Source organism: Tenrec ecaudatus, chromosome 1 (genome assembly GCF_050624435.1).
Source record: "Tenrec ecaudatus isolate mTenEca1 chromosome 1, mTenEca1.hap1, whole genome shotgun sequence".
NCBI lineage: Eukaryota > Metazoa > Chordata > Mammalia > Afrosoricida > Tenrecidae > Tenrec > Tenrec ecaudatus.
The window spans coordinates 309,748,609-309,774,349 of record NC_134530.1 but is presented as its reverse complement, the minus strand read 5'-3'; the positions used below and the strand labels follow the sequence as shown (position 1 = coordinate 309,774,349).

Below are 25,741 nucleotides of genomic sequence, written 5' to 3'. Positions count from 1 at the left end.
TTCGCTAAGGCAAAACTATGCCTGCTGAGCTAAGAAATATCACAAAAAAGCAAAGAAAATATGAAAATAGCAAGTATGTATATAGGTCTTAAGTTGCCAACTATTGGGCAACCTTGAACGCAAGAGATGTAAACTGAAGCCCAATGGGATAGTAGTCATCTTCTTCTCACCCTACAGTGTTTCAGCCCAAAGGATTATTTCAGTTCCTTTCATCTGCAACCAGTGCGTATAAGGTAAAGCCCGGTTTCCTCAGTGGGGTTTCCAAATTGTATGTTTCTAATGTAGCCCAGGAAGAGTGCTGTACACCTTGACAAGCCCAGATCTAAAGCCCAAGCATGACCATGGTCTCTTCCATTATTTGGATTCTTTTTGTCCAGTTTCTTGGAGTTTTCTTAATTTTGCCAAATTCTCAGACTTCGGATTCATGGCTGATAATGTATACCTGTGTAACGTAATCCTTGGTTCATCCTGTAACTTGTCCCTTCCTAGAACTCTATTTTCTTTATTTCTTTTTCCATTTTTTACTTCTTTCTTCTTCCTTTTGTCTTTTTTTTTTTTTTTTTGGTTCTTGTTGTTCTATTTCTTGCATCCTTCACTCTTTTTTCTGGAAACTCACACATGAGTTGTCCTTTTAGCTAATAATTTCTATTTGGGGGGCTTCTATTCCCCGCCAACTGTGTCGCTGGAATAGACGTCCTTTTCTCAGTATCTGTTGCATTTCTTCCCCAAAGTTCTATATCCATCAGATCTCCATCAACATCCCCCACTTTGCACGTGCTTTCTCTCTGTCATCTTTCTGAAAGGTGCAAGGTCCACTATACCAGAACAACCTTCACTTGTATGGTTAAGAATGCATACTCAACGAAGCAATCCCTGACAAGGAGAATGGCCTCTTGGGCTTTAAAGTTGATGTATGTGCTGGCATTCATACGACGATGCAGACTAGTATTATTAGAGAAAGAAACCCTTATAGAAGTTATGCTGTGGCTGAAGATGTTACAGAAGTTGCTTCTTGGTCGAAGTGGGAGATCAGCTCCAAATTGCCACCTCTGTTCTCTCTGCTGTGACATTGCTTGTCTTTCCTTCTGGCCACTTTTCCCTGAAGCGGCACCTGCACACCATGCTGACTAGCCTCGGGGGCATGAACAGGGTTCTGTGTGCGCATGCTCCTTGTCCTCCTTCATGGCCTACCCCTGTCTTAAGCAGCCCGCAGATCTCATTGGACGCCAAGAAGCCCACCTAGCTTCCTTTGTTCTCTGCCTCTAACTAACAGAAGATACCAGCCCATCCTGGCCCCTCTGTCTGAGAGGAAGGACACCAATGATGCCTTCAGCTTCAGCTTCTCCACCTGCCAGGCCAGGTGCTTTGTCTTGTTCCAGAGGTGAAGGGTAACTTGGTTTCTTTGGGGTCTTCGTTTCTATTCTCCCTGTACTTGTGTGTTTGGCTATGCTTGGCCCTAAAGGCTCAGAAGCACTCCGATTCCGAGGGGATTGAAATGTATGTATAAATATGCCAAACGTAGGTCCTGGATTGTTGCAGGTACTCAACACACGAGGCTGACCTGCTCCAACCATTACGATGACTGAAGGAAAAGGTGACTTCACTGTAAATTTCTGGCTGACTTCCAAATACCTGAGGTGTGGGGAGAAGATGTCGAGGCTGTGTTTTCCACCTACAAGGAGAGGGAACACCGTGTCTTCAGGACCAAGAAGATGGAAACACAGGAGGGGGGATAAAATGGAGACAGACCCACCCGAGACGGAGGCAAGAGTGGGTCCTTTGTATAACTGCGTAGGACTAGAACTCAGAGCTCGTGTCAAACCTTCCACGGAATGAAAGCTTTACATTTATTTCCACGGATATTGCCTCAGAGACCGAGAACTGGCACCATGTGGTGGGTTACTTTTCACTCGAGACGGCATTTCTCACAGTCCCTTGCACCCAACACCATCAGGTGGGAACAAAGCACGAGATTCTTAGAATCTCTCACACCCTGCAGGAGCCCTTTGCCCTTCCACATCTGCTGGCCATTGCCAATGCCATGACTGCATGGTGCTTCGGATCAGGGCTTTCCTCCTGGACCCTCTCATTTAACAAACTTCCCCAGTGTTGTCTCTGTATCTGACTAGAATCATTCTTTCTCTAGGTATAAGGCAAGAACTTGAATCTGATAACACGAACACAACCTAACAGCCATTATGATTTCCCTGCTGTTTCTTTTAGATACAGGGAAGCCACCGGAAGGTGCTATTTCAACCGTTGGCCTTCATGCCTTCCGGTGGGAAATGGGATTCTACTATGAGGGGGCTTCAAAAAGTTTCATGGAATAATTCCATTATCTTTAATTCCATTTTCCCATGAACATTTTGAAGCCTCCTGTATTTGCCAACCTTTGCAACCATCTATTCCAGCTGCACGCACGTGTGTGCATACACACACACACACACACACTATAAGCTGAAAATACTAAAAGCAGGACAGTGAGGCTTATGTGTCACAAAACCTTCAATGGTCCAGGGATAGCACGGAGAGCAACAAGTGAAGGTAGAAACCACAGCCCGAAGAAACCTGCTTGCTCTTTAAATTGTGGAGGAGGGTGGAGTGTACACAGGAAGAAAATGGGATGGTGCATGTTGCTGCCTGGTGGAAGTTCACTTCTTATGTAATAGGTAATTATTTTTAGCTTCTCCTCTTGTTACCTTCTAATGTTTTTAAAGACTCTGCTCATAGCATCAGTCGCGGTACTAGCAAGTTCGGCTTTTCCAGTTAAAACAGGGTGTAACAAGATCATCTAACATCACATTCTCAAAGAGGACTGTTTCTACCAGGAGTGCATGTGGTATATCAGCTAATGATTGGGCAGAAGACTCACAGAGGAAGAAGCAGAGCATAGATTCCCTTTCACATCAGCAGAGGACATAGACAATATTAACTTCTCACAATCAGAAATATATGTGAGGCTATGATGACATATGAAAATGGCTCTTCGGCTTCGGACCCATCATGCTTTATCATAACCAATTCATTAAGGGTTGCATGAGTCAGATTGTTTTGTGGTTAAATTGATTTTCTATCCCTAATGTCTTCGTGGCACTGAGGAGCAAACATTTTGTTTTAACTTTGTGACAAAGAAAATTCTACCATGACCTATGAGATACTGTGAGATTAAGGAGAAGCCCTAAGATTAGTGTTCCGGGACCAGACCATAACGGTAATTATTTGTGTTCTGCATTGTACTGTGGCTCACAAGTATTTACTTCCCCTGCCCTGAACAGAGGTGCATGTCCTCTCTTGCCAGCTGTGTGATTTGCTGTGACTCTTGAGGAAAGGGTGTGACTCTGAGCTCAGTGATGGGATGGACTGCTAATGACATACATAGATATAACAGACACTGGGTTTGAGCAGAACCTTCAAAGGTGTCTGTCATGGGATCTTGCCAGTTTTCTGGTTTCTGTTTCTTTTCAAAAAGCAACCTAGTGTGATATAGTTTAGACAATTCACTCAAACTTTCCCCGTTTAATTTTTATCACTTAGAAATTTATTCTCAAAAATAAATAGTGTCCACTTCTAATTAAGGAGGTAGGGTATCAAACTAAGCAAGCTGGGCTATAAAAAAAGAAGAATTGGTTTAGTTTACGTTCTTCCAACTGTTATTGTGTGACTTTAGGAAAGTCACTTGACTTTCCCTTCGTTTTGAAATGGGAAGATGAATTTCTCTGGCTTACAGAGCTGCTACGAGGGTCAACTAGAGCTGACAAGTATAAAAAAAGTTAGGTGGTATCCTATTAATTTATTATTTAGCATGCATGACATATTAAAACTTCTTCATAATGACACATGAAGTGGTTATTGTTTTATCTTCTGGAAAGTGATATATTCCTTAATTTTAAAAAGAAGGGAGGGGAAAATGAAGAGCTGATAAATATTTTGAAAATGATGATGGCAACCTATGTACAAGTGTGCTTGACACAATGGATGGATGGATGGATCCTGGTAAGAGCTATACAAGACCCCAGTAAAATGACTTTAAAATCTGAAAAAGGAAAATGTTCAGTGGCAATTTCAACAGAGTTTGGATAGCGTGTGCTTTATCATGTCCCACTTAATGGAAGTAATTCTGGGCTTATAAGAGCTAATCCTGGTACACCTGGTACACCTCACAGTTCATGTGGCTTCTAATCTGTTATATTAAGATATGCTACAGCTACAAACTATTTAAAACAAAATTATTCCAGTGTTGAGATGCAAAAATACAAAATATGCCTGACATGTCCTGGACTAAAAAATAAATAAGCATGGTGAGAACATGTTAAAAGAACATAAGAAACATCTGTGTTGTGGTTCATTGACTAAATCTGGAATCATTTGAACATCAACAACGATAACAACAGATTATAGCCCATAATATTGTATAAGAATCTGTGGGCTCATATTTATCTGTATTTCTTCAGAGTAAAAGAGAAAGAAAGAAACCAAAGATTCAGAGGAGAAAACTAGTCTAGAAAACTAACAGTATACATAGAACCATATCCTCATCTATCCTGAGATCAGAAGAATTAGATGGTGCTCTGCTCAAGGTCACAGTAGTTAGACCCTGATAGAATGGAATTACGCTGTGGAATAGAACTTAAATTCTCAAAAAAAACAACACAAAAAACCTTATTGACCTGGTCAAAACTAGAGGGCTCCTCAAAACTATCGCAGTAAAATACCCTTTAAACCTTGTAATGAAACAATCTGCTGTCAGGTTTTAGCTAAATAACACTTTGTTCCTAAAATAAAGAATACCACCTGTGAGTACACTAAACACCTTAAGAAAATAATCTAAAAGATACTAAAGGCTCAGCAGTTACTTTAAAGTAAATATCGAACAGCAAGGGGCTAGGGAAACTTGACTACCAGAAACAGAAGACCCAAAATGAAATCACTGAGCATGTTTAAAATGACACGATGTCACTGAACAATTTTTGCAATAACTGCTCAATGGAAAGCCGGTGTTCTATGTGAATCTTTTCTGGAGGCCCATCTTTCTTCCACAGAGCGGTTGGTGGAGACTTGAACAGCTGGCCTTACAGTTAGCAGTCCACCATTTATCCCACAGTGCCACCAGGGCTCCAATGACTGTAGTGGTCGTTGAGAGTTGTTAAGTGCCCTTGAATCTGTTCTGGTGGCCCTCAATACAATGGAACAAAACATCACCTGGCCCTGTGCCATCTTACAGGGTGTCTCATAGCTGAACCCATGGTTGCACCCACTGCGTCAATCCATTTTTTAAGTCTTCCTCGTTTTGACTGCTCCGCCACCTTATCGAGCATGATATCCTTCTCTAAGGACTAGACTTTCCTAACAACATGTCCAAAGTATGCAAGACAAAAGCTTGCCATCCTTGCCTCTAAGGGGTACTCTGGTCACCCTTCTTCCAAAACCAATTGGTTTGGCCTTTTGGCAGTCCATGGCACTTTGAATATTCTTCTCAAGCACCATAATTCAAATACCTTGATTCTTATTCATTCTTCCTTATTCAATATCCAACAGCATATGAGGAAACTGAAAATAATATGGCTTGGGTCAGTGTGTTAGGCTAGGTTGACCAGAGAAACAAATCAAGACCCTCATATATGTATAAGAAAGAACTTCATATCAAAGAGTAATTGTATATTAAGAAAACACCCCAGTCCAGGTCAAGTGCATAAGCCCAATATTAGCCCATAAGTCCAATACTAGTCCATAAATCTCTCTTCAGACTCACATAGCACATGCAATGATACAAAATGCCGGAAGGTGACAGATCAGTGGGTAGGTCTCAGCAAGTCTCTGCATGGCTCAAAGTGTCTTGTCAACAGGAAGGTGGAAGCTTCTCAGCACTGGCGCAGGTCTCCACATGGCTCCTCCCACTCTATGAGTGTGGTTCTTCAACAGGAAGGTGAAGCAGAGAGTTTGTGGCCCTCCTCCAGGGAGAAAGAGAGGAAGTTTCTAGAATCCTCATGAGAAAGCCATGCCCACAAGGAGGCATCATCGGCCAGTGACGTGACTGACAGGCTAGACTCCACCCCTATACTTACTTATCAAGTTGACATGATATTATATAACCATATATAACTTTATATATATAACTCAGGAACACTTTAGTCCTCAAAGTAACATCGTTGCTTTTCAATACTTTTAAGATGTCTTTTGAAGATTGGCCTAATGCAACTCTTTATCTCTTGACTGTTGCTTCCATGAGTATTGATTGAGGATTCAAGCAAGACACTATCTTTAATAACTTCAATCTATTCTCTCTTTATCACGAGGCTACCTATTGGTCCAGTGGTATTTTTGTTGTCCGTGCAGTGAGTTATAATCCTTGCTGAAGGCTGCAATTCTTGATCTTCATCAGCAAGTGCTTCAAGTCCTACTCCCTTTCAGCAAGGGAGGTCGTGTCATCTGCATCTTGCAATTTGTTATTAAGTCTTCCTCCACTACTGATGTCACATTCTTCTTCACATAAACCAGCTTCTTTGATGATTTGCTCAGCCTACAGATTCAATAAGTGTGGTGAAAAGAGTTGACCCTGATGCAACCTCTTCCTGATTTTAAACCACACAGTGTTTTAAAATGTTTCAACAAGCTGTTGAAACATTAGAATGATTCACTTGTGTATGCCAGTAAATTTGGAAGGCAGCTAGTTCACCAACTGAGAGGAAGGTTCCATATTCCAAAAAAATGACCCAACAGAATGCTAGTAAAAATTTTCTGAAGAGTATCCAACAGTAATTGCAGCAGTACATTGACAGGGAGCTGCTTGTTCAGACCAGATTCAGGAGAGGAGATGAACAAAGGATATCATTATGGATTTCAGATGGATCTTGTCACAAAGCAGAAAATACCTGATTGGAATGACCTGTGTGGTTGTTTTTGTTTGTTTTTTTTTTACTATGCCAAGGATAGCTAGCCATGAGAAGAATGGGAATTCCAGAACACTTAATTATCTTCATTTGGAATTTGTTCCAGGACCAACAGGCCGTTGTACAAATAGAACAGGGGACAACTGCATGGTTTAAAATCAGGAAGAGTTTGTATCAGGGTCAGATCTTTTCACTATACTGAACTGCCTAAGGCAACTGAACCCTGGTCCAACCATCACAAAGCAAGAGACCCAAGAACTCGAAAGATGAGGCTCACTGAGCCATTTATCTCTCCGCCCTTCAATGAACCCCACATGTGTTTATCGGCCAGGTTGGCACAATAAACTTTAACTAACTCAGGATATATTCATTTTAAAATAATCATTTTATTGGGGGCTCATACAACATCACAATCCATATATCCATCCATTGGGTCAAGCACATTGGATGGATGTTGAACTTGTAGGTTTGGGCATATTTGTTGCCATCATCATTCTCAAAACCTTTTCTTTCTACTTGAGTCCTTGGTATCAGCTCCTCATTTTCCCCCTCCCTCCCGATGCCCCTTCCCTCACCAACCCTTGATAATTTATAAATTATTATTATTTTGTCATGTCTTACACTGTCTGACATCTCCTGTCACCCATTTTTCTGTTGTCTATCCCCCAGGGTGGGATTATATGTAGATCATTGTGATCAGTTTCCCCTTTCTACCCCACCTTCTCCTTACTCTCCTGGTATTGCTACTCTCATTCTTGGTCCTGAGGGGTTTATCTGTCCTGGATTCCCTGTGTTTCCAGTTCCTATATGTACCAGTATCCATCCTCTGGTCTAGCTAGATGTGTAAGGTAGAATTGGGATCATGATGGGGAGAGGAAGCATTTAAGAACTAGAGGAAAGTTGCATGTTTCATCATTGCTACACTGCAACCTGACTGGCTTGTCTCCTCCCTGCAGCCTTTCTGTAAGGGGATGTCCAGTTGCCTACAGATGGGCTTTGGGTCCCCAATCTGCACTCCCCCTCATTCACAATGATATGATTTTTTGTGTTTTGATGCCTGACACTTGATCCCATTGACATGGATATATTCCTTTTTTCAGTGCTCTGGGTAGAATTATTGTTTTCATTGTGCTTTAGGTGGAAGGTTTACTCCCACCTCAGAAAAGTTTTAGTGGCATATAATTCAATAGGTCAATCACATCAAGAAGGGTTTTACAATCATCTCTATAATCCATTTCAGAACATTTTCTTCCTTCTTGTATTCATCATTAACTCCCCATGTCCAACCCACTTCTGCTGTCACAACTCCAAGGAACCATTGATCCAGTTACTGTCTCTATAGAGTTACCTGTATTGGACTTCATACACAGAAAACATTAAAAGAAAAAAAACAAATAAAAACTAACAATAATAAAAAACACAAAACAGATTAAAACTGCCATTGAGGATGGTGACCCAGTAGCACACATGGGAGGATTCCACAGAGAACAGCACAGAGATGTCACAAAAAGGGATAGCCTACATTTGGAAACCACCGGATTCTCAGCGTAAAGATAAAGTAGATACAAATTTGTCCGAATGAATGAACAGCATCCCAATTCTACCTTACAAATCTGGCTAGACCAGAAGATGTACACTGGTACAGAGAGGAACTGGAAATACAGAGAATCCAGGACAGATGACTCCTTCAGGACCAGTGGTGAGAGTGACGATACCGGGAGGGTGGAGGGAAGGTGAGGGAGAAAGAGAGAACAGATTATAAGGATCTACATATAACCTCCTCCCTGGGAACCCAAGAGGTGAATAAATCCAATTTTATTTTCTGGGGGTGACACTACAAATATGTTTCTACCAAACATCATGCCAGGGACAAAGCACTACAATGACCTTACCTGCTGGCTTTTAGGGAACATGTAATCCCCCAAGGGCCACACCAGAAGGACTCAGTGTGGAAGCCCTACTGAACCAACTGAGCCCTAACTTAAAGCTCCCTGTACTCTGGACTTAGGACAAAAATACTCTGCCGGGAGAGGAAGCAAAGGATGGCTGGCCCAAGACTGGGGGAATGGTAGTCACTGGACCTTGGATGGGACTTCTGGCTTAGTGGGTGTTAATGAAAGAGGAACCAGAAACACCATATACTAAGTACCTCAGTGTTCCTCTTGCATTGATATGACAAGTTTGAATCTCATAGGCATGATCCTGATATAGGAAATGATACAGGAAAATTTCCCCTAGCACCTACCTCCATGCTCAGTGTAAACACAGCTCAATCAATGAAGAAATCAATCTGTACAAATAACAACTCACAGACTGCAGCTCACACTTGGACTGTACTTGCATAAACTCCTCACGACCACAGTAGATTACATTCTAGGTCACTGGATAAATGACTGATATGATGAACGCAATTGAATTATACCCCAAGGGGGATGATAGACAATGTTTCTCTCTTTTATTTTTCAGCCTTTGTTTCTGTCACCACTGAAGTAAATAGAGTCATTCATAACACGTGGACAAGTAGATGGATTCTGGGCTCCCACTTAACTCTAACCCCAATCCAAGAACAGTTACTTCTGAGAACATGGCCCTGATCAATAATTGCCTTCATGAAATTATCACTGAAGACAAGGGTATAACAGTAAAGTGTGGAGAAGAAAGCAGATGGTGACCAGCTATCAATTGGAATAATGCCTGGGGTCTTAAGGCCTGTTTTCAAATAAGCATCTACCTAAATGAGACAACTAAATCCACACCAAAGAATCACATCAGCCTGTGTGATACCAAAATGATGACAACAAAATCCAAATATGGTGAAGGGAAAAGTATCAGAACATAAATTGTGAGTACCCAATTTGTAGAAGGCTGCGGAGGACAGTGGGAGCCGAAAATCCATCTGCAGAGCATCTAGTCAGATTAAGCCTCTGGTAGATCCCTTCTAGTCACAGGATAGGCACTCAAAAAGCTTTACTATCAGACGGAGATTATTGTAAACTTGATTATGGTGGATCGAACCACGTGGCATACTGTGATACTAAGTTAGCTCACCTCCCTCTTGACCCAAGAAGAATCTGTTCTAGGCCCAAATATTTCCCACTTGTTCCATGACAGAAATTTCTTCTCTGGCTTTTAAAAAATTGATGGTGGTCTTTTCTTTCATACTCTTTATTTTTATCTTTATATTATTATTATTTTCTTCTTACTTTGTTTTTTATTGATTTTATTGGGTTTCCCAGTTTGTGAAGCACAGAAGGAATGGATGCATAGGAGACAATAACTGATGCAATGGTTTATCAGGGATGTGGAGGGGCTGGGGTGGGAAGTTGAGGTCATTTGGGGAGCAAACAAATGCAGAAGAAGGGAGCATTAGAACTGACTGTGATGATGAATATAAAACTCATTATAAAAGTGATTTAACTATGGAAATGTATGATAGGTGAATATTATATCAACAAACTACTAAAAATAAAAAAGAAACCAAACTTGACCAATGGTTATCATGGGTGGAGGAAGAGTTTTGGCTAACAGGGGTGGGGTGGGGCAATGAGTTTATGTTAATGGTGGTGGGAAAATTTGGAAAAGGAAATCAATAAAGTATAATCAATGACACTTAATTATGCATGAGAAGTTACTGAATTGGAGAATGTTTTGTTGTGTTTATTTTTGCCACAATTAAAAATAATTATATGAATAACCATGAGTACAAGGAAGAAAATGTTCTAGAATTGATTGAGGTGATGATTACTATTCTTCGTAATATGATTTAATTATTGAGTTGTATAACATGGATAAAGTGCCAATAAAACAGTTAAAAACACTAAAATGAAAAAAGGAGAAAACATTAAAAACTAGAACAAATTCCAAAGGATCTTAAAGGAGATGAAGTTATAGAGTGCTAAATTTCACCCATTTAAGCATGGCTGTTCACATCCTTGGCGCATGGTCAGGGGAGAGTCACCAGGGACTTAATCCATGTGTATTTTCCCCCTTCACATTAAAACAAAACAAAACAAAAACTGGAAAAGCTTTAAAATGGGCAAAGGGGAGATCAAATGATGTTACATGTTGCCCTTACCACATCTGCCATTAGCGATTCTGCAATGATCCCTGTCTGATAACAAGCAGTTAACATCCCTAACTACGATCAGACTCTGAAAATGGATATGGGGCTTCCACTGCCATCCATAGTCTGGCTCTTCCCAGTTTAAGCTCCGGTGTCATGCCCTCCTTTCAAGTTGGATTATATTATTTACAATCCTTGGATCACACAGGCCAGTCTGCTTCTTCCATGGGAACTTAGTTGACAACTCACTTAGATGGCTACTTGTTTGAAAACAAGCCTTTAAGACCCAGCCACCGTTCTTTTGGATAGCTGGTCACCATCTAGTTTCTTCACACTTTGCTAGAGTGATCTCTTCATAAGGGCGAGCAGTGAGCAAGGCCATGCCATAAGAACTGATTGTTCTTAGATTGGGGCTGGAATAAAGTGCAAGCCCCAAATCCATTTATGAATCTATAGTCTATATATGTCTCTGGTTAACTTTACAGACATCCCTGTCATTTTTATGTTATGTTATGTTTTTATGTTATGCCCTTCTACTGCCAGTAAGTCTATGTGAACTTGTATCTTTTTAATTAAGAAATCATTTTATTGGGGGCTCTTGTACACATTATAACAATCCATACATCAAGATATAATTCAGACATGTACAATTGTTGGAATCAACAATTCCTAAACATTATCTTTCTTCTTTAGTCCTTTGATATCAGCTCCTCCTTTTCCCCTTCCCTGCCGCACTCTGCCATACCTATGAACCCTTAATATATTGTGTATTGTTATTATTATTTATACATATCTTACACCACCCACTGTATCCACCCCCCTCAAGGGGGGGGCATTATTTTGCTGTCATTCTATCCATTTCCCTTCCCCCCAAGGTCTCCCACCTTCCCCTTACATTCCTGGTATGGCTACTCTCATTGTTGGTCCTGAGGGGTTTATCTGTCCTGGATTCCCTGTGTTTCCAGCTCTTATCTGTACCGGTGTACATGCTCTGGTCTAGCCAGATTTTTAAGGTAGAATTGGGTCATGATAGTTGGGAGTGAGGAACCATTAAAGAACTAGAGGAAAGTAGTATGTCTCATCGGTGCTTTACTGCACCCTGACTGGCTCATTTCTTCCTTGTGACCCTTCCGTAAGGGGATGTCCAATTGTCTACAGATGGGCTTTGTGTCTCTACTCCACAATCCTCCTCATTCACATTGATAGGATTTTTTTGTTCTGGGTCTTTGATGCCTGATACTTGATCGCATCGACACCTCATGATCGTACACGCTGGTGTGCTTCTTCCATGTGGGCTTTGTTGCTTCAGAGTTAGATGGCCGCCTGTTTGGATTCAAGCTTTTAAGACCCCAGATGCTATATCTTTTGACAGCTAGGCACCATCAGCTTTCTTCACCATATTTGTTTATGCTCCTAGTTTTTCTTCAGTGATTGTGTTGGGGCAGTGGGCATTGCCCAGTGTCATGTTATTAGAACAAAATGTTCTTGTGTTCAGGGAAAACTTAAGTAGAGACCCAGAATCCATTCACTGTCTCAATGTGTTGCCATATAAATATATGTACATAGACCAATACCCCTATTTTATGCATTAATGTATCTACATATGTACACTTCTAGGTTTACACCTCTGTAAATAGTCTTGCTTCCTAGTTTTTCCTCCATTTCCTTTTACCTTCCTCCTGTCCCACTCTCATACTCACCCCTCATTTGCCTCTCAGTAGTTCTTTGTGGCTAGATTACAGCTGCTCCATCACTCCCAGGAACTCTTCGCCTACCCACCCCCACCATCTAGTTTAGATTTCTAGTTGTTCCCCTGTCCATGGCCTTGTTTGCTCACTGCTCCCTTTCCCCCATCTCCTTCTCCCCCAAGACCCCCCAGAACTGTCAGTCCTGTTGCTCTTCCCTCAGGCTTGTTTCTCGTGCCTATCTTATATAGACAAAACAGATACAGTGACGGCAAAACACCAACCAACCAACAGACAACCAACCAACCACAACAGCAACAAGAAAGAAAGAAAGCAAAAACCCGATAGATAGTTCAGTCTGTTCACTGACCTTTATGACTCTCTCCCCACTGGTCCAGCGGGGCTCCGGGCAGTGCCCCTCTGAGTCTGAAGTCTATTTTGGGGATTCCTCAGGGACTTTGTGATTTTACTTCCATTGGTGTTCTGTTGTTTTCCCTTCTTGATCTGCCCCACTGTGTGCAGGGGGAGGGGGACAGAACCTGTTCAAACCAGACTCACTCCTCAGGTGGTTTCCTGCTTCATTCAATATTTTGCCCATGAAATCCTCCAATATTGCAATGTGAGACATGAATTTTTCTTGAGTTCTTTCAGTTTAAGATATGCTGAAAAAAATTTAATAAAATAAAAATTTTAAATGATATGCAGAACCTGTTCTTCTGTGTGGATTGTCTAATGCTAGGTCTTTGCACACTTCCTTATAATATTTATTTTGTCTCCTAGAGCTGCCCTTTGGAATTGTCTGTTCATCTTTTTACATAATCATTTCTTCCATTTGTCTTAGCTACTTTGCTATTTTTAAAATTTTTAAAAAATATTTTTGTGTTATATGTTTTATATAATGTATTCTTTTTTTTCTTTTTTAAAAAATAATTTATTAGGGGCTCATACAACTCTTATCACAGTCCATACATATACATACTTCAATTGTATAAAGCACATCTGTACATTCTTTGCCCTAATCATTTTCTTTTTTTTTTTCTCTCCTCTTTTCTTTTTTTACATTTTATTAGGGACTCATACAACTCTTATCACAATCCATACATATACATACATCAATTGTATAAAGCACATCCATACATTCCCTGCCCCAATCATTCTCAAAGCATTTGCTCTCCACTTAATCCCTTTGCATCAGGTCCTCTTTTTTTCCCCCTCCCTCCCTACTCCCCCCCTCCCTCATGTGCCCTTGGTAATTTATACATCATTATTTTCTACTTTGCTATTAAGAGCAAGTTTCTGAGTCTCTTCTGACACCCATTTTGATCTTTTCTTCCTGCCTTGTCTTTTTAAAGACCTTTTGCTTTCTTCATGCATGATTTGCTTGGTGTCCTCCCACCACTGTTCAGATCCTCAGTCATTAATGTTTAATACATCAAATCTGTTCTTGACATGTTTTAGAAACTCTGGTGGGATATATTCAAGGTTGTAATTTGGCTCTCATGGACTTGTTTTGATTTGTCTTGGTTTCCACCTGAAATTACATATGAGCAATTGATGGTCTGTTTCTCAATCAGCCCCTTGGCCTGGTCTTAGCTGCAGATATTGGGCTGCTCCATCATCTCTTCCCACAGGTATAGTCCATTTGAAGTCTGTGGATTTCATCCTGAGCAAGTCAACGGGCATAATTGCCTTTTTGTCTTGTTAGAAAATGGTATTTGTGATGAAGTTACTGGTAGTGTAAAATTCTATGAGGTAATCTACAACTTCATTTCTATCACCCAGACCATATTTTCCAACTACTGTTCCTTCCTCTTTTCCCCCCCCAGTTTTTGCATTCCCTACACCATGCATCTTGATTGCATGTTTGATCTATTTCACATGGAGGGCATTGGTAAATTCTTCAATATATGTATCACTAGCTTTAGTGGTTGGTGCATAAATTTCAGTAATAGCTGTATTGACTGAATTTTCTTGTATGCAGATCAGCCTATCCTAGGCAACATTGTATTTCAAGACAGAGCTTAAATGTCCTTTTTGATGATAAATGTGACAATTTCTCCAGAATCTATCATTCCAGCCATATGCTTTTCTGATTTAAAATGGCCAATACCAGTCCATTTCAGCTCACTGAAGCCTTTTTGCATTCAAATTCTTTTTGGACGACTTCCAATTTTCTTAGATTCATACTTTTACGTTCTGAGTTCCCATTATTAATTGAGGTTTGCAACTGTTTCTTCTCATTTGGAGTGCACCCAATCAGCAAACGAAAGTTCCGATGACTTTATTCCTGCAGTTTTACACCTGCAAGCTTGACTTCATTCGTGCCATTGTGGTTAAGAAATCCAGCAACACGCATCTATGTGCAAGAAAGAGCTTTATACCAAGAAATAATTATAGATCAAGAAAATATCCCATCCACTCCAACTCAAGACTACCAGGCCAATACTAGCCCATCAGTCCCTCTTCAGACTCAGGCCGGCACATGCAATGATGCAGAATGCAGGAAGATCACAGGCCAGTGGTGCAGGGTCACTAAGGTGGATCCAAGGTCAGTGCAGGGTTGCAGCAGCTCTCTGGGTGGCCAGCAACAGGAAGGATATGGGGGGTGGGAGCGGGGAGAAAGAGCAGAGTTCCCAGGACTCTCCTTATGAGAAGACCACACCCACAAGGAGGCACCATCAGACTGTGACCTGATTGACAGGTTGGATACCACCCCTGCACTTTTATACATTTCAAGTTAACATTGAATTATCTATCACAGCTGTGCTGAAACTTGTTCACTTTGGGTGCCTCTGGTACTGCTAGGATTTAAAATACCAGTGACATAGCTTCTAGCCTCACAGCCACCCATGAGTCAACACAGGAAGGCAAACTGACAGACAAGTGATGGTGAAGAGGTATTAGGAAAATGCAAATGAAAACCTCATTGAGATATCACTTCATGTTCACTAAAACGTCTGCGGCTTTTTAGAAAAGTAAAATGATAGCTATAAGTAACATTGTGGAGAAACTGGATTGCTTCTCAATTGCCAGTGGTGGCGTAAAACTATTCAGCCAATGTGTAAAACAGTTTGGCAGATCCTCAAAGGTTAAAGATAGAACTACCATATGACTCAGTACTCCTACTCCTGGGAATAGTTCCCAAATAATTGAAAAGCAAGACTCAAATGTATGCTTGAACAGCAATGGCCACTGCAGCACTATTGATCAGACTAAAAAGATGGCCACATCAGAAGATGAATGGATCAACACGGAATATCAGCCAGCCAGGAAGAGAAGTGAACTACTGATACATGCTACCATCTGGATTAACCTGGTAAACACTGTGTTGAATGAAATACGGTAAGTTAGTCATCGAAGATGAAGTATGATCTCAGTTAGATGTCACAGTTGTACTCTGTCGGGGGGGGGAGCGGGGGTGGACAATGAGTCAACGGATTCGATGGCAGTGTGTTCGGTTTTGTATGTGTCATCTCTAGAACAGGCGAGTGTTTAGGGAACAACGTTTTTGTGGTTTCCAGGGGTTGGTAAGAGAAGCATTGAAATGAAAAATAAAAACAAGCAGCTACAACTTTTCAGTCCCTCATGCAACTTACTATATCGGAGTAGTGCAAACCCCAACTTACTGCCACCAAGTTCATTCTGACTTAAAGGGACCCTATGGGGCAGGGTAGAACTGCCCCAGTGGGGCTCTGAGGCTGTAACTCTTTTCCCTGTTTGTGGCTTTCTTGATATAGGATTCACATACCATGTGTTTCCATGGTTAAATTGCTTTTACCATGAGTTGTATCTATGTAATCACAATCAATTCTGGTGCTTCCACCCCCTTCCTGCGTTCATTGCTTTCTCCCTTTCTCCTACCCCCAACCCCACGTCCCAAAGAGACCATGGCATCAGTTAGGAACTTTATGCATCCACCCCTTCTGCTTCGCAAACTGAGAACCCAACAGAAACAAATAAAAACAACCAGAAAACAAAAGAGAGGGGTAAGCATAAAATAATCATAATATAAGGACAACGATACAAATAAAGAGTAAGAAAGGAAAGACCAGCATTAACATTTTAAACGCCAGGGTTGAAATTTTAGTCACTGGACAAGCACGAAATACGTGATCCTAGAACAAATTCAGGTTGGGTCAAGGGGAAGGTCAACTGACCAAGTGTCAAATTAGACCATGTTCACTCCACCATAATCAAGTTCACAATGATCTCTGTCTGATAGTCAAGCTGTTTGAGTCCCTTGCCTGTGGCTAGAAGGGGTCGGCCAGAGGCTCAATCTAACCAGATACTCTGCAGGTGGATTTGGGGCTCCCACTGACCCCCATAGCCCTTCACAAATTGAGTATTGACAATGTAAGCTCTGAGACATTTCCCTGTGTCATCTTTGGACTTTGTAATCATCTTCGGATCACACAAGCTGGTGTGCTTCCTCCACGTGGACTTCGTTGACTCCTCACTTAGCTGGCTGCTTGTTGGAATACCAGCCTTTAACTCCAGGCATTATTCCAATTGCCAGCCAGCCACCACCTGCTTTCTTCACCACACTTTGCAAGGGCGCCCTTATCTTCAGTGATCACTGTATGAAGGTGAGCATCGAGCAGGGCCATGTTATCAGAAGTAACTTTCTTGGGTTGGGGCTACAGTTAAGTGGGGGCCCAGCATCCATCTGCTTGTCCGTGGGTTATGCACGACACTGGTTTACTTTGGCGGTCCCATTATGGACAAAATGAAAACACACAAGGCCAACAGCTGAAGCCAAACCAACCAACAAACAAAAAGGCAGGAAAAAAGAAAAATAGTGTTCATCCTCTTCCTGGGGTGCAACATTTTCCCTAATGATACAGAGCTCCTGAGACTGATGGCATGAGGAGTCTATTCGAGTATAATTCCATTGTGAGAGCACCTCATGATTTGTTGTCCTTCACAGTTTGATCTCCCAAACCATTGAGCTCTGTTTACACTGAGCATGGGGATTGGTGCCAAGGGAAAACTCTTTGTGTCATTTATGACAAGTGCAGATCCCTGCCCAACAGATCAAAACCTGTCCTATCAATGCAAGTGGAGCATGGAGGTACTAAATATATGTTGATCCTGGGTCCCTTTCCATTGGACACTGTGTTACTCTGGGTGGACTAGAAAAACAAAATTCATAACCACTCATATTTTATGAGAGTTTTATATAAAGGGTAAGTATACATTAAGAAAGCATCAGCCTGTGTGACCATGAGCTGTCAAAGGGATCAGGTATCAAGTATCAAGGAACAAAAAAAATCCTATTATTGAAAATGTGGGTGAGTGCAGAGTGGAGACTCAAAGCCCAATGGTAGTCAACCGGATACCCCTTATTGAAGGGGTGTGGGAGTAGATGAAGCAGGCAGGGTGCAGGGTAACAACAATGAAATATATAACTTTCCTATAGTTCTTAAATACTTCCTCCCCCATCCCCCCCAACTATCATGATCCCAATTCTACCTTACAAATCTGGCTAGACCAGAGGATGTACATAGGCACAGATAGCAACTGGAAACACAGGGAATCCAGGACAGAGGACTCCTCTTGGACCAGTGAGGAGAGTGGCGATGCCTGGAGGGTGGAGAGAATGTGGGGTAGAAAGGAGGAACTGATTACAAGAATCTACGTATAGCCTCCTCCCTGGGGGAGGGACAGCAGAGAAGAAGGTCGGGGGAGAAGTCAGACAGTGTAATATATGACAAAATAATAATAATTTATGAATGATGAAGGGTTCATGAGGTAGGGGGCAGTGGGGAGGGAGGGGGGAAATGAGCAGCAGATATTAAGGGCTCAAGCAGAAGGCAAATGTTTTGAGAATGATGATGGCAACAAATGTACATATATTCTTGACACAATGGATGTATGTATGGATTGTGATAAGAACTGTACAAGCCCCCAATAAAATGATTTAAAATAAAGAAAAGAAAAGAAAGCATCCCAACCTAGTGCCGTCCAAGCCCATAAGTCCATCATTAGCCCATATGGCTGACACCCGTCTACAAAGTCCTCCTCCATCTCACAAAGCACACACCATGATGCCAACTGCAGGAGGAAAGCTGAATCAGTGAGCATAGGTCTCAGAGCAGGCAGGAGTCTCTACGCGGCTGTTCCAGCACCGAAGGCTGCATCAGGGCAGGTTCATGTGGCTTTTCCTCAGAGATGTCTTGCAGAAAGTGAGCCTTGCAAGCTGAAGCAGGGAGCTGGCTAAGGCAGCTGCACCCTGGTCTGACCATCCGAAAGCAAGAGACCCGAGAACTAGAAAGGTGAGGCTCAGCCATTTATCTCTCTGCATGTCAATTAATCCCACATGTGTTTATCAGCCAGGTTGACACAACAAACCTTAACTATCTCAGACACCCACTATGGCAGTTATATAATTGTTTGTCAATCTGGGAAGATTAGGAGTCTAACCTGTCAATCAGGTCACAGCTAATGAGGCCTCTGTGTGGGCATGGCTTTTTCCTAAGGATTCTGGGAACGCCTATATTCCTCCTTGGAGGTGGGGAGACACTCTCTCTGCTCACTCCCTGGGAGACAATGCAGCTGACAAGACACATGGAGATATGCTAGTGCCCTGAGCTGGAGGAGCCACGTGGAGACTCCTACCAGCACCGAGATGCTTACAACACCCCTGGATTCACAAGAATTCCCACCCATAGGCCTGTGATCTTCCTGCATTTGGCCTCATTGCATGTGTTTTGTGAGTCTGAAGAGGACTTTATAGAATATCATTGGACATGTGGGCTAATATTGGACTTACGAACTTGATCTGGACTGAGCTGGGATGTTGTCTTAATGTACAATTACTCTTTATATAAAGCTCTTGTACACATATGAGTGTCTATGAATTTGTTTCTCTAGCCCACCCAGACTAATACACCCACCAAGCCAAGGGTCCACCAAAGGTCTATGAGACTGTAACTCTTTACAGAAGTAGAAAGCCTCATCTTTCTCCTGAGGAGCAGCTGGGGGTTTTGAATGGCAGGCCTTTGATTAGCAGTCGAATGGGCGACCACTATGTCGCCAGGGTTTCTAACTGCATACAGGGATAGGACAATGAAAGACCCAAGTTAAAACGACAAATTCCTAAGTTCCACAAGACTAGGCACATTCTTGGACCAGATGTTATAGGCAATGGTAAAGAGGTAAAGCTAGAAAAGGGTAAAAGGAGGGACCCACTCGTTGCCATCCAGTTGAATCCAGCTCATTGTGGCCTTTTATAGGGTTACAGAGGCTTTAAATATTTACTGGAGCAGACAGCCTCATCTTTCTCCCCTGGAACAACTGGTGGGTTTGAACTACCAGTCTTGTGGCTAGTAGCTCAGTGCTTATCCCACAGTGCCACAAACCTAAGCAAACCTACTGCCATCAAGTCAATGACGACTCACTGAACCCTCCTGTCACAGTGACCCTCCTGTGCATTTCTGAGACTAAGGGAGTAGAAAGCCTTCTCCCACAGAGCGGCTGGTGGCTTTGAACCGCCAGCCTTGCAGCTTGCAGCCCAGCTTGTAACCACTATACTACCAGGGTCCCTTATATGCAGTGTGACAGAAGCTCCTCCAAAGCAAGGAAATGGGCAGAAATCTAACCTGAAGCCAAGTAAGCTGTAAGGTGCCAGAGAGCCAGAGAGAAGCCTTGCTTGTCAAGGTTGTGGCTGGGAAACTCTCAGATAGTTCATTTGTTTGTCACTCATTCATTAGTGGCCACCATCAAGTTCATTCTGAATCATGGTGATGTCATCGTGTACCAAATAGAACTGAGCTTCACGGGATTCTCAATGGCTCTTATTTGCCGAAGTAGATCAGACCTGGTTGGGCTGTGCCTCCAACTTTTGGTTAGCAGCCAAGCATGTTACTTGAGCCATCCGGGAATGCCATACATGTTTCAGTATTGAGCAGAAGCCAACCTAAATATCTAGGCCCGGATGAACACACGCATCTGCCGAAATGTGAAGCTGGCGCCACAGAGCTAGAGCCAGGTGACTTCTTCACATTTTGATCTCTGTATAAGACAGACCATATGTAAAATTTCCTATTACATTAAAAAATCATTTTATTGGAGGCTCATACAACTCATCACAATCCAGACATGCATCCATGGTGTCAAGCACATTTGTACATTTGTTGCCATCATCATTCTCAAAACATTTGCTTTCTACTTGAACCCTTGATATCAGCTCCTCGTTTTCCCCCTCCCTCCCCATTGCCCCTCCCTCATAAATCCTTGATAATTTATAAATTATTATTATTTTGTCATATCTTACAATGTCCAACATCTCTCTTTACCCACTTTTCTGTTGTCCATCCCCCAGAGAGGAGGCTATATGTAGATCCTTGTAATCGGTTCCCCCTTTCTACCCCACATTCCCTCCACACTCCTGGTATCACCACTCTCACCACTGGTCCTGAAGGGATCATCTGACTTGGATTCCCTCCTGTTTCTTGTTCCTATCTGTACCAGTGCACATCCTCTGGTCCAGACAGATTTGTAAGGTAGAATTGGGATCATGATAGTGGAGGTGGGGGGAGCATTTTTATATGAACTCAGTTCCTCTTCCCCTATTAAAGGTCCCCTTTCTAAGGGAAATGATGCAGCAAAACACGTTACATCTTCTACGTTTAAAATCACACATTTCCAGATATTGCTTTAAAACTGAGAAAGTCGTCCTCAAAAGGAATTCTTTTAGCACCATCTTGTGCTTGCTGAGAAATTACTCTTGCTAACTTCCTCACATGTGAAGTAAAGGGGAGATTCCGCCTTCATACAAAGCTAAAAGGTAGCTAGATTTTTAAATTACTTATTAGGGGCCTTGAGACTTTTTAAAAACACACTAAAACTATCAGATCAGCAGTCATGGATATAATTTTAAATGCCAAAGGCACATGGACACAGAACATCCTGTTCTGTTCAAAGCAGACTAGAAAACCACACTAATCATGGCTCACAAATACTTAAATTATTACACAGAGTTTAGAAATTCTCCCCTCGGACTAATGGTCCTCATTTAACAGAAAGCCTCCGGATGTCAGTTTGCAATGAAAGATAAATCAGCCTTATCGAATAGGTAGTTTTATTCATTCTTCTTTCTTCACATTTAAAGGATCAAATAAACTCTCTTTATTTAATAACAATTAAAAAAACAAGCTCGGGGTTTGTAAGCCTCTCACTAAAATTTAAGGGCATTTTTTGGGAAAAGTTATTTTCCTTTCAGAATGGAAGCAACAAATCAGAACATCTGCAATAATTAAATATTATATAATCTCCCAAAATAACAGTAGAAATCTATTAGTGGCACACAACTAGAGCTGACTCACAGTCTCCGTGAACTCACATAACTGGAAATCAGGCCCGGTGGAAGAATTTACATCAACTCCAAACCTCCCTGCCATTGAGTTGACACCATCCAGAGACCCCTGTAAGATAGAGTAGAACTGTCCCTTTGGCCGATCGTACAAATCCTTAGGGAGCAGAAAGCCTCACCTCTCTCTAGGGAAGTGGCTGGTGGTTTAAACAGATCTTGTGGTTAGCAGCCCAACGGGTAAGCCACGACACCACCAGGACTTCTTATTTAAACCACAGATTGGTTTAATCAGGATATCTCCCACCTCCTTCCGGACAGCTGGCTGTTAAGCCTATGCCGACACAATAGTGCATAAGTGGGACAAGAGAACATTTGCATCAGGACCTCCCTGCTTTGGTAAGCAAGTGCCATAGGATAGCCAAATTCATAGTAAAGAGAAAAGGTTCATTGAACAACTGGGAGTCCTGGTGGCATACTTGTTGTGCATTGGGTCGTGAACTGCAAGGTTGACAGTTCAAAACCACCAGGTGTTCTCCAGGAGAAAGACAGAGTTTCTACTACTGTAATGAGTTACAGCCTTGGAAACCCACATGGCAGCTGTACGCTGTCTTATAGGGATGCTATGGGTTGGAATCAACTCACTGGGAGTGAGTTTGAGTTTGAGCTGAGATCATTAAACTAGTGTTGACATCTCTCTGTCATCACTGCAGTGATTTGAGTGGTGATGTGATGCTGGGCCAGCATTACAAGTACCAGCATTTCAAGTACCACTACATCCCCCAGGATCAACAGAACTTCCAGACTAAGACGGATGAGGAAGAAAGACCCAGTGATCTATTTATGAAAATTAGTCAATGCTGTCAACAGACTATTATCTGAAATCGTTCTGAAAGAGGAGCCTGCTCGACTGAAAACACTCAAACTGCGCAGTGGCAATGACAATGGTGTTGTGTTTAAAGGGTTTAACAACAGTTCTCATAAGGAAGAGACCAAACATTGTTGTGAGTCTATTCACAACTTTCCTGAAAACACAAATTCCTGGAGAAACGAGCCACAAGCACACAGTAAAGGGGTCTGCAGAGCTTTGGGATTTCAGCAGTCCCACTGGGTCCCTGTGTGCTTTCTTCAATGACCATTGCAATCATGTCATAGTCAGACCAAGGCGACACGTTGGGATTATCATTGGTCCCTAAGACTTCCCTCTCTCTCTCAGAACTCATAAGCATGGAAAGTAAAAGTATCCACGAAAGATTGGGTAGCATTGCCAAATGAAATCCAAAGAATAGTTTCTTAAGATGACATTTAATACTTGATTTAAGTGACCCCCAAAATGGGAGCCGACTAGTATATGCATTGCTTTAATTATGTGAACACATTTCTGTGTGTCCTTAACACGTATTTTACCAGAAAATCCATACTGAGGAGAGGAGAGGGGTTTGAGGTACTTCAAGACAGCCTAGCTTGTAACTTAACTCCATTTCAAGTCACTTCTCGCCAAAGAAACTTGATGGGGTTCAATGCCATGAAGAGACAGCTTTTCTGGAACGTTGTTGCTATGCCCTTACAGTTCCATCTCATTATTTTTCCTATTTTAAAAGGAGTCTTCTTCTCACCCACTTGTCAGAGCAATTCTCAACTTGCTTCATTTCTCAGCTCCCAAGCTTTTTTCTTGGGGAAAACCCTTTGTTTAAGCACTGGTGACAAACCACTTGGATAGAGTGTGATTGTAGTGCCTGCTATCGCCAGCAGAGGGAGCACAGGTCTCACAGTGGAGCAATTCCTGGGAGCAGGACTGGGCAGAAGGAGCTCTGAAAGAATCTGAATCTCTTCTCAAACACATTGAAAAGTCTATTAACACAGACCTTGAGGCTAATTTCTCGAGGCTAAATGTTCTCTCTGCATATATGCAGGGACTTCAAAAAGTTAGTGGAAATTGAATTAAAAGATAACAAATTTCACACAAGATTTTTGAAATCCCATGTGTATATACCGTATATACTCGTGTATAAGCTGAGTTTTTTCAACACAAAAAATGTGCTGAAAAACTGGGGTTCAGCTTATACATGAGTCAGTAGTACCCAAGCAAGGACAGCGTCTATGATGACCTCACACCAGCTGAGCTCTGCATTGGGATACGGATGATGATGAGGAATCCAGTTGTGAAGGATTTTAACTCTTTACATTTTAGTTGCTTGCTGATTGAGCTCAGGGAATAGTACTCTTTAGGAATCATTGTTGATACCTTATTGTTTTTGTTGAACCCATTTTCACTTACTGTGCTGGTTTACTAATGTTAAATGACTTGTTGCTCTTTTATTTATGTTTTTTATTTAAAATAAATATTTAAATGCATTACCTGACTGATGTCTCAATTTTTAGCAATTTTATTTTCATTTATTTTGATTATTGAAACTCACCAATGGCTTCTGCATTTCCCACCCTAGGCTTATACTCGAGTCAATCAGTTTTTCTGGTTTCCCAGGTAATAATTAGGTACCTCGGCTTACACTCGGGTCGGCTTATATTTGAGTATTACGGTAATTTTCTTTTCTTTATTTAAAAAAAGTCACCTTTGTTCTGAAAAATTTCCCTGTATTCCAAGTTTATATTCCAAAGTCATTACATGTGGATAGAGAACCACTATTAACACACTGTATTATAAGAATTATAAGAATTATAAGAATAAGAACCATTGTAGCTACTTAATGAAGCTATGACACAAATCTATTGTATGCTTTAATAATTAATATTCTTTTAAATTGTTTGGAATTTTTGTTAGTGCAAGAAAAAATGTTTCTGTGCTTAGGATTTCTCAGGACAAATTCCTAGAACTGTGTCAAAAGATTGGATTTCTGTAGTTAAAAGGTCTCCCCATTTATGTTTCTGCCAGTTGGGGCTGAAATTGTCTGTTCCATAGCATCCTAATCAGTATTTAAATTTTGACTCATTAAAATGCTATATGTGGTCATTATATTTTGCATTCTTATCATTGCTAGAAAGATTGGAGCTATGGAATTTTTTCTTCATACGTCACTTATATATTCCAGCCACAAATGTATCTGTCCATTCAGCAAACATTTGTCAAGTACCTGCTAGGTGTCATTTACTGTGACAATATGTAACATGTTATCCAAACCAAGTTTGGATCTCAACAGCCCCTGGCTTCCAGACCATTTCTTTCACGGGATCTTACAGGCTTTGCCATCTCTGTCAGCCAGACATCTTGATGCTTTAGTCATCGTTCCCTTTGATCAACTGCCACGTGCTATGAAATTCGCCCTGGAAACGTGTCAAGGAAGCATTTTGCTTCTATTGCAACAGGCGCCAACTCTTGTACAGGAACCCAAAAACGTTTGCAAAGACTGAAGAATCTAAAGTGATCTTCCTGCTACTTCTCCAACTCGCAACTTGATGATAGATATCATTCTAGCTTCCATCTACACAGAAACCTCCCTTTTACTCCGTGTGATCTTTATTTTGGCGCTCTGGCGGCGCTTTTGGTTAAGCAGTGGATCACGAGCCCCAAGGTCCTGCCTCAGAAGGACCCGTTTTCAAGGATTCCCATATACTGCTTCTCCGGGGCGATCAGGTGGGGCAAAGAACTGCGGTGCAAAGGGTTTTCAATGACTGGGTGTTTGAAAGTAGACGGCTGGGCCTTTCTCCTGAGTTGTCTCTGAGTAGGCGCTGGGTAGTCAGTCTCTGGAGGAGCCTTCTGCTTACATGCCACTGGCTTCAAGCCACAGGCTTCGCTCCAACCAACTACCAGCAATGTTCACAAGGCATGCTCGCAGCA

The 25,741-nt window shown here is 41.7% G+C and overlaps 2 protein-coding genes across 2 annotated transcripts in view; one reads left to right on the top strand and one right to left on the bottom strand.

The window, feature by feature from the left end:
- SLC35F3 (solute carrier family 35 member F3) overlaps window positions 1–25,741 on the bottom strand; it is a 546,340-nt gene that overhangs the window by 281,388 nt on the left and 239,211 nt on the right. The gene's annotated exons all lie outside the window — the stretch shown is intronic.
- LOC142429881 (bcl-2-like protein 13) overlaps window positions 15,856–25,741 on the top strand; it is an 81,855-nt gene continuing 71,969 nt past the window's right edge. Inside the window, exon 1 of the mRNA XM_075535058.1 lies at window positions 15,856–15,977. Coding sequence (XP_075391173.1) covers window positions 15,856–15,977 — 122 coding nt within the window. The remainder of the gene's footprint in view (window positions 15,978–25,741) is intronic.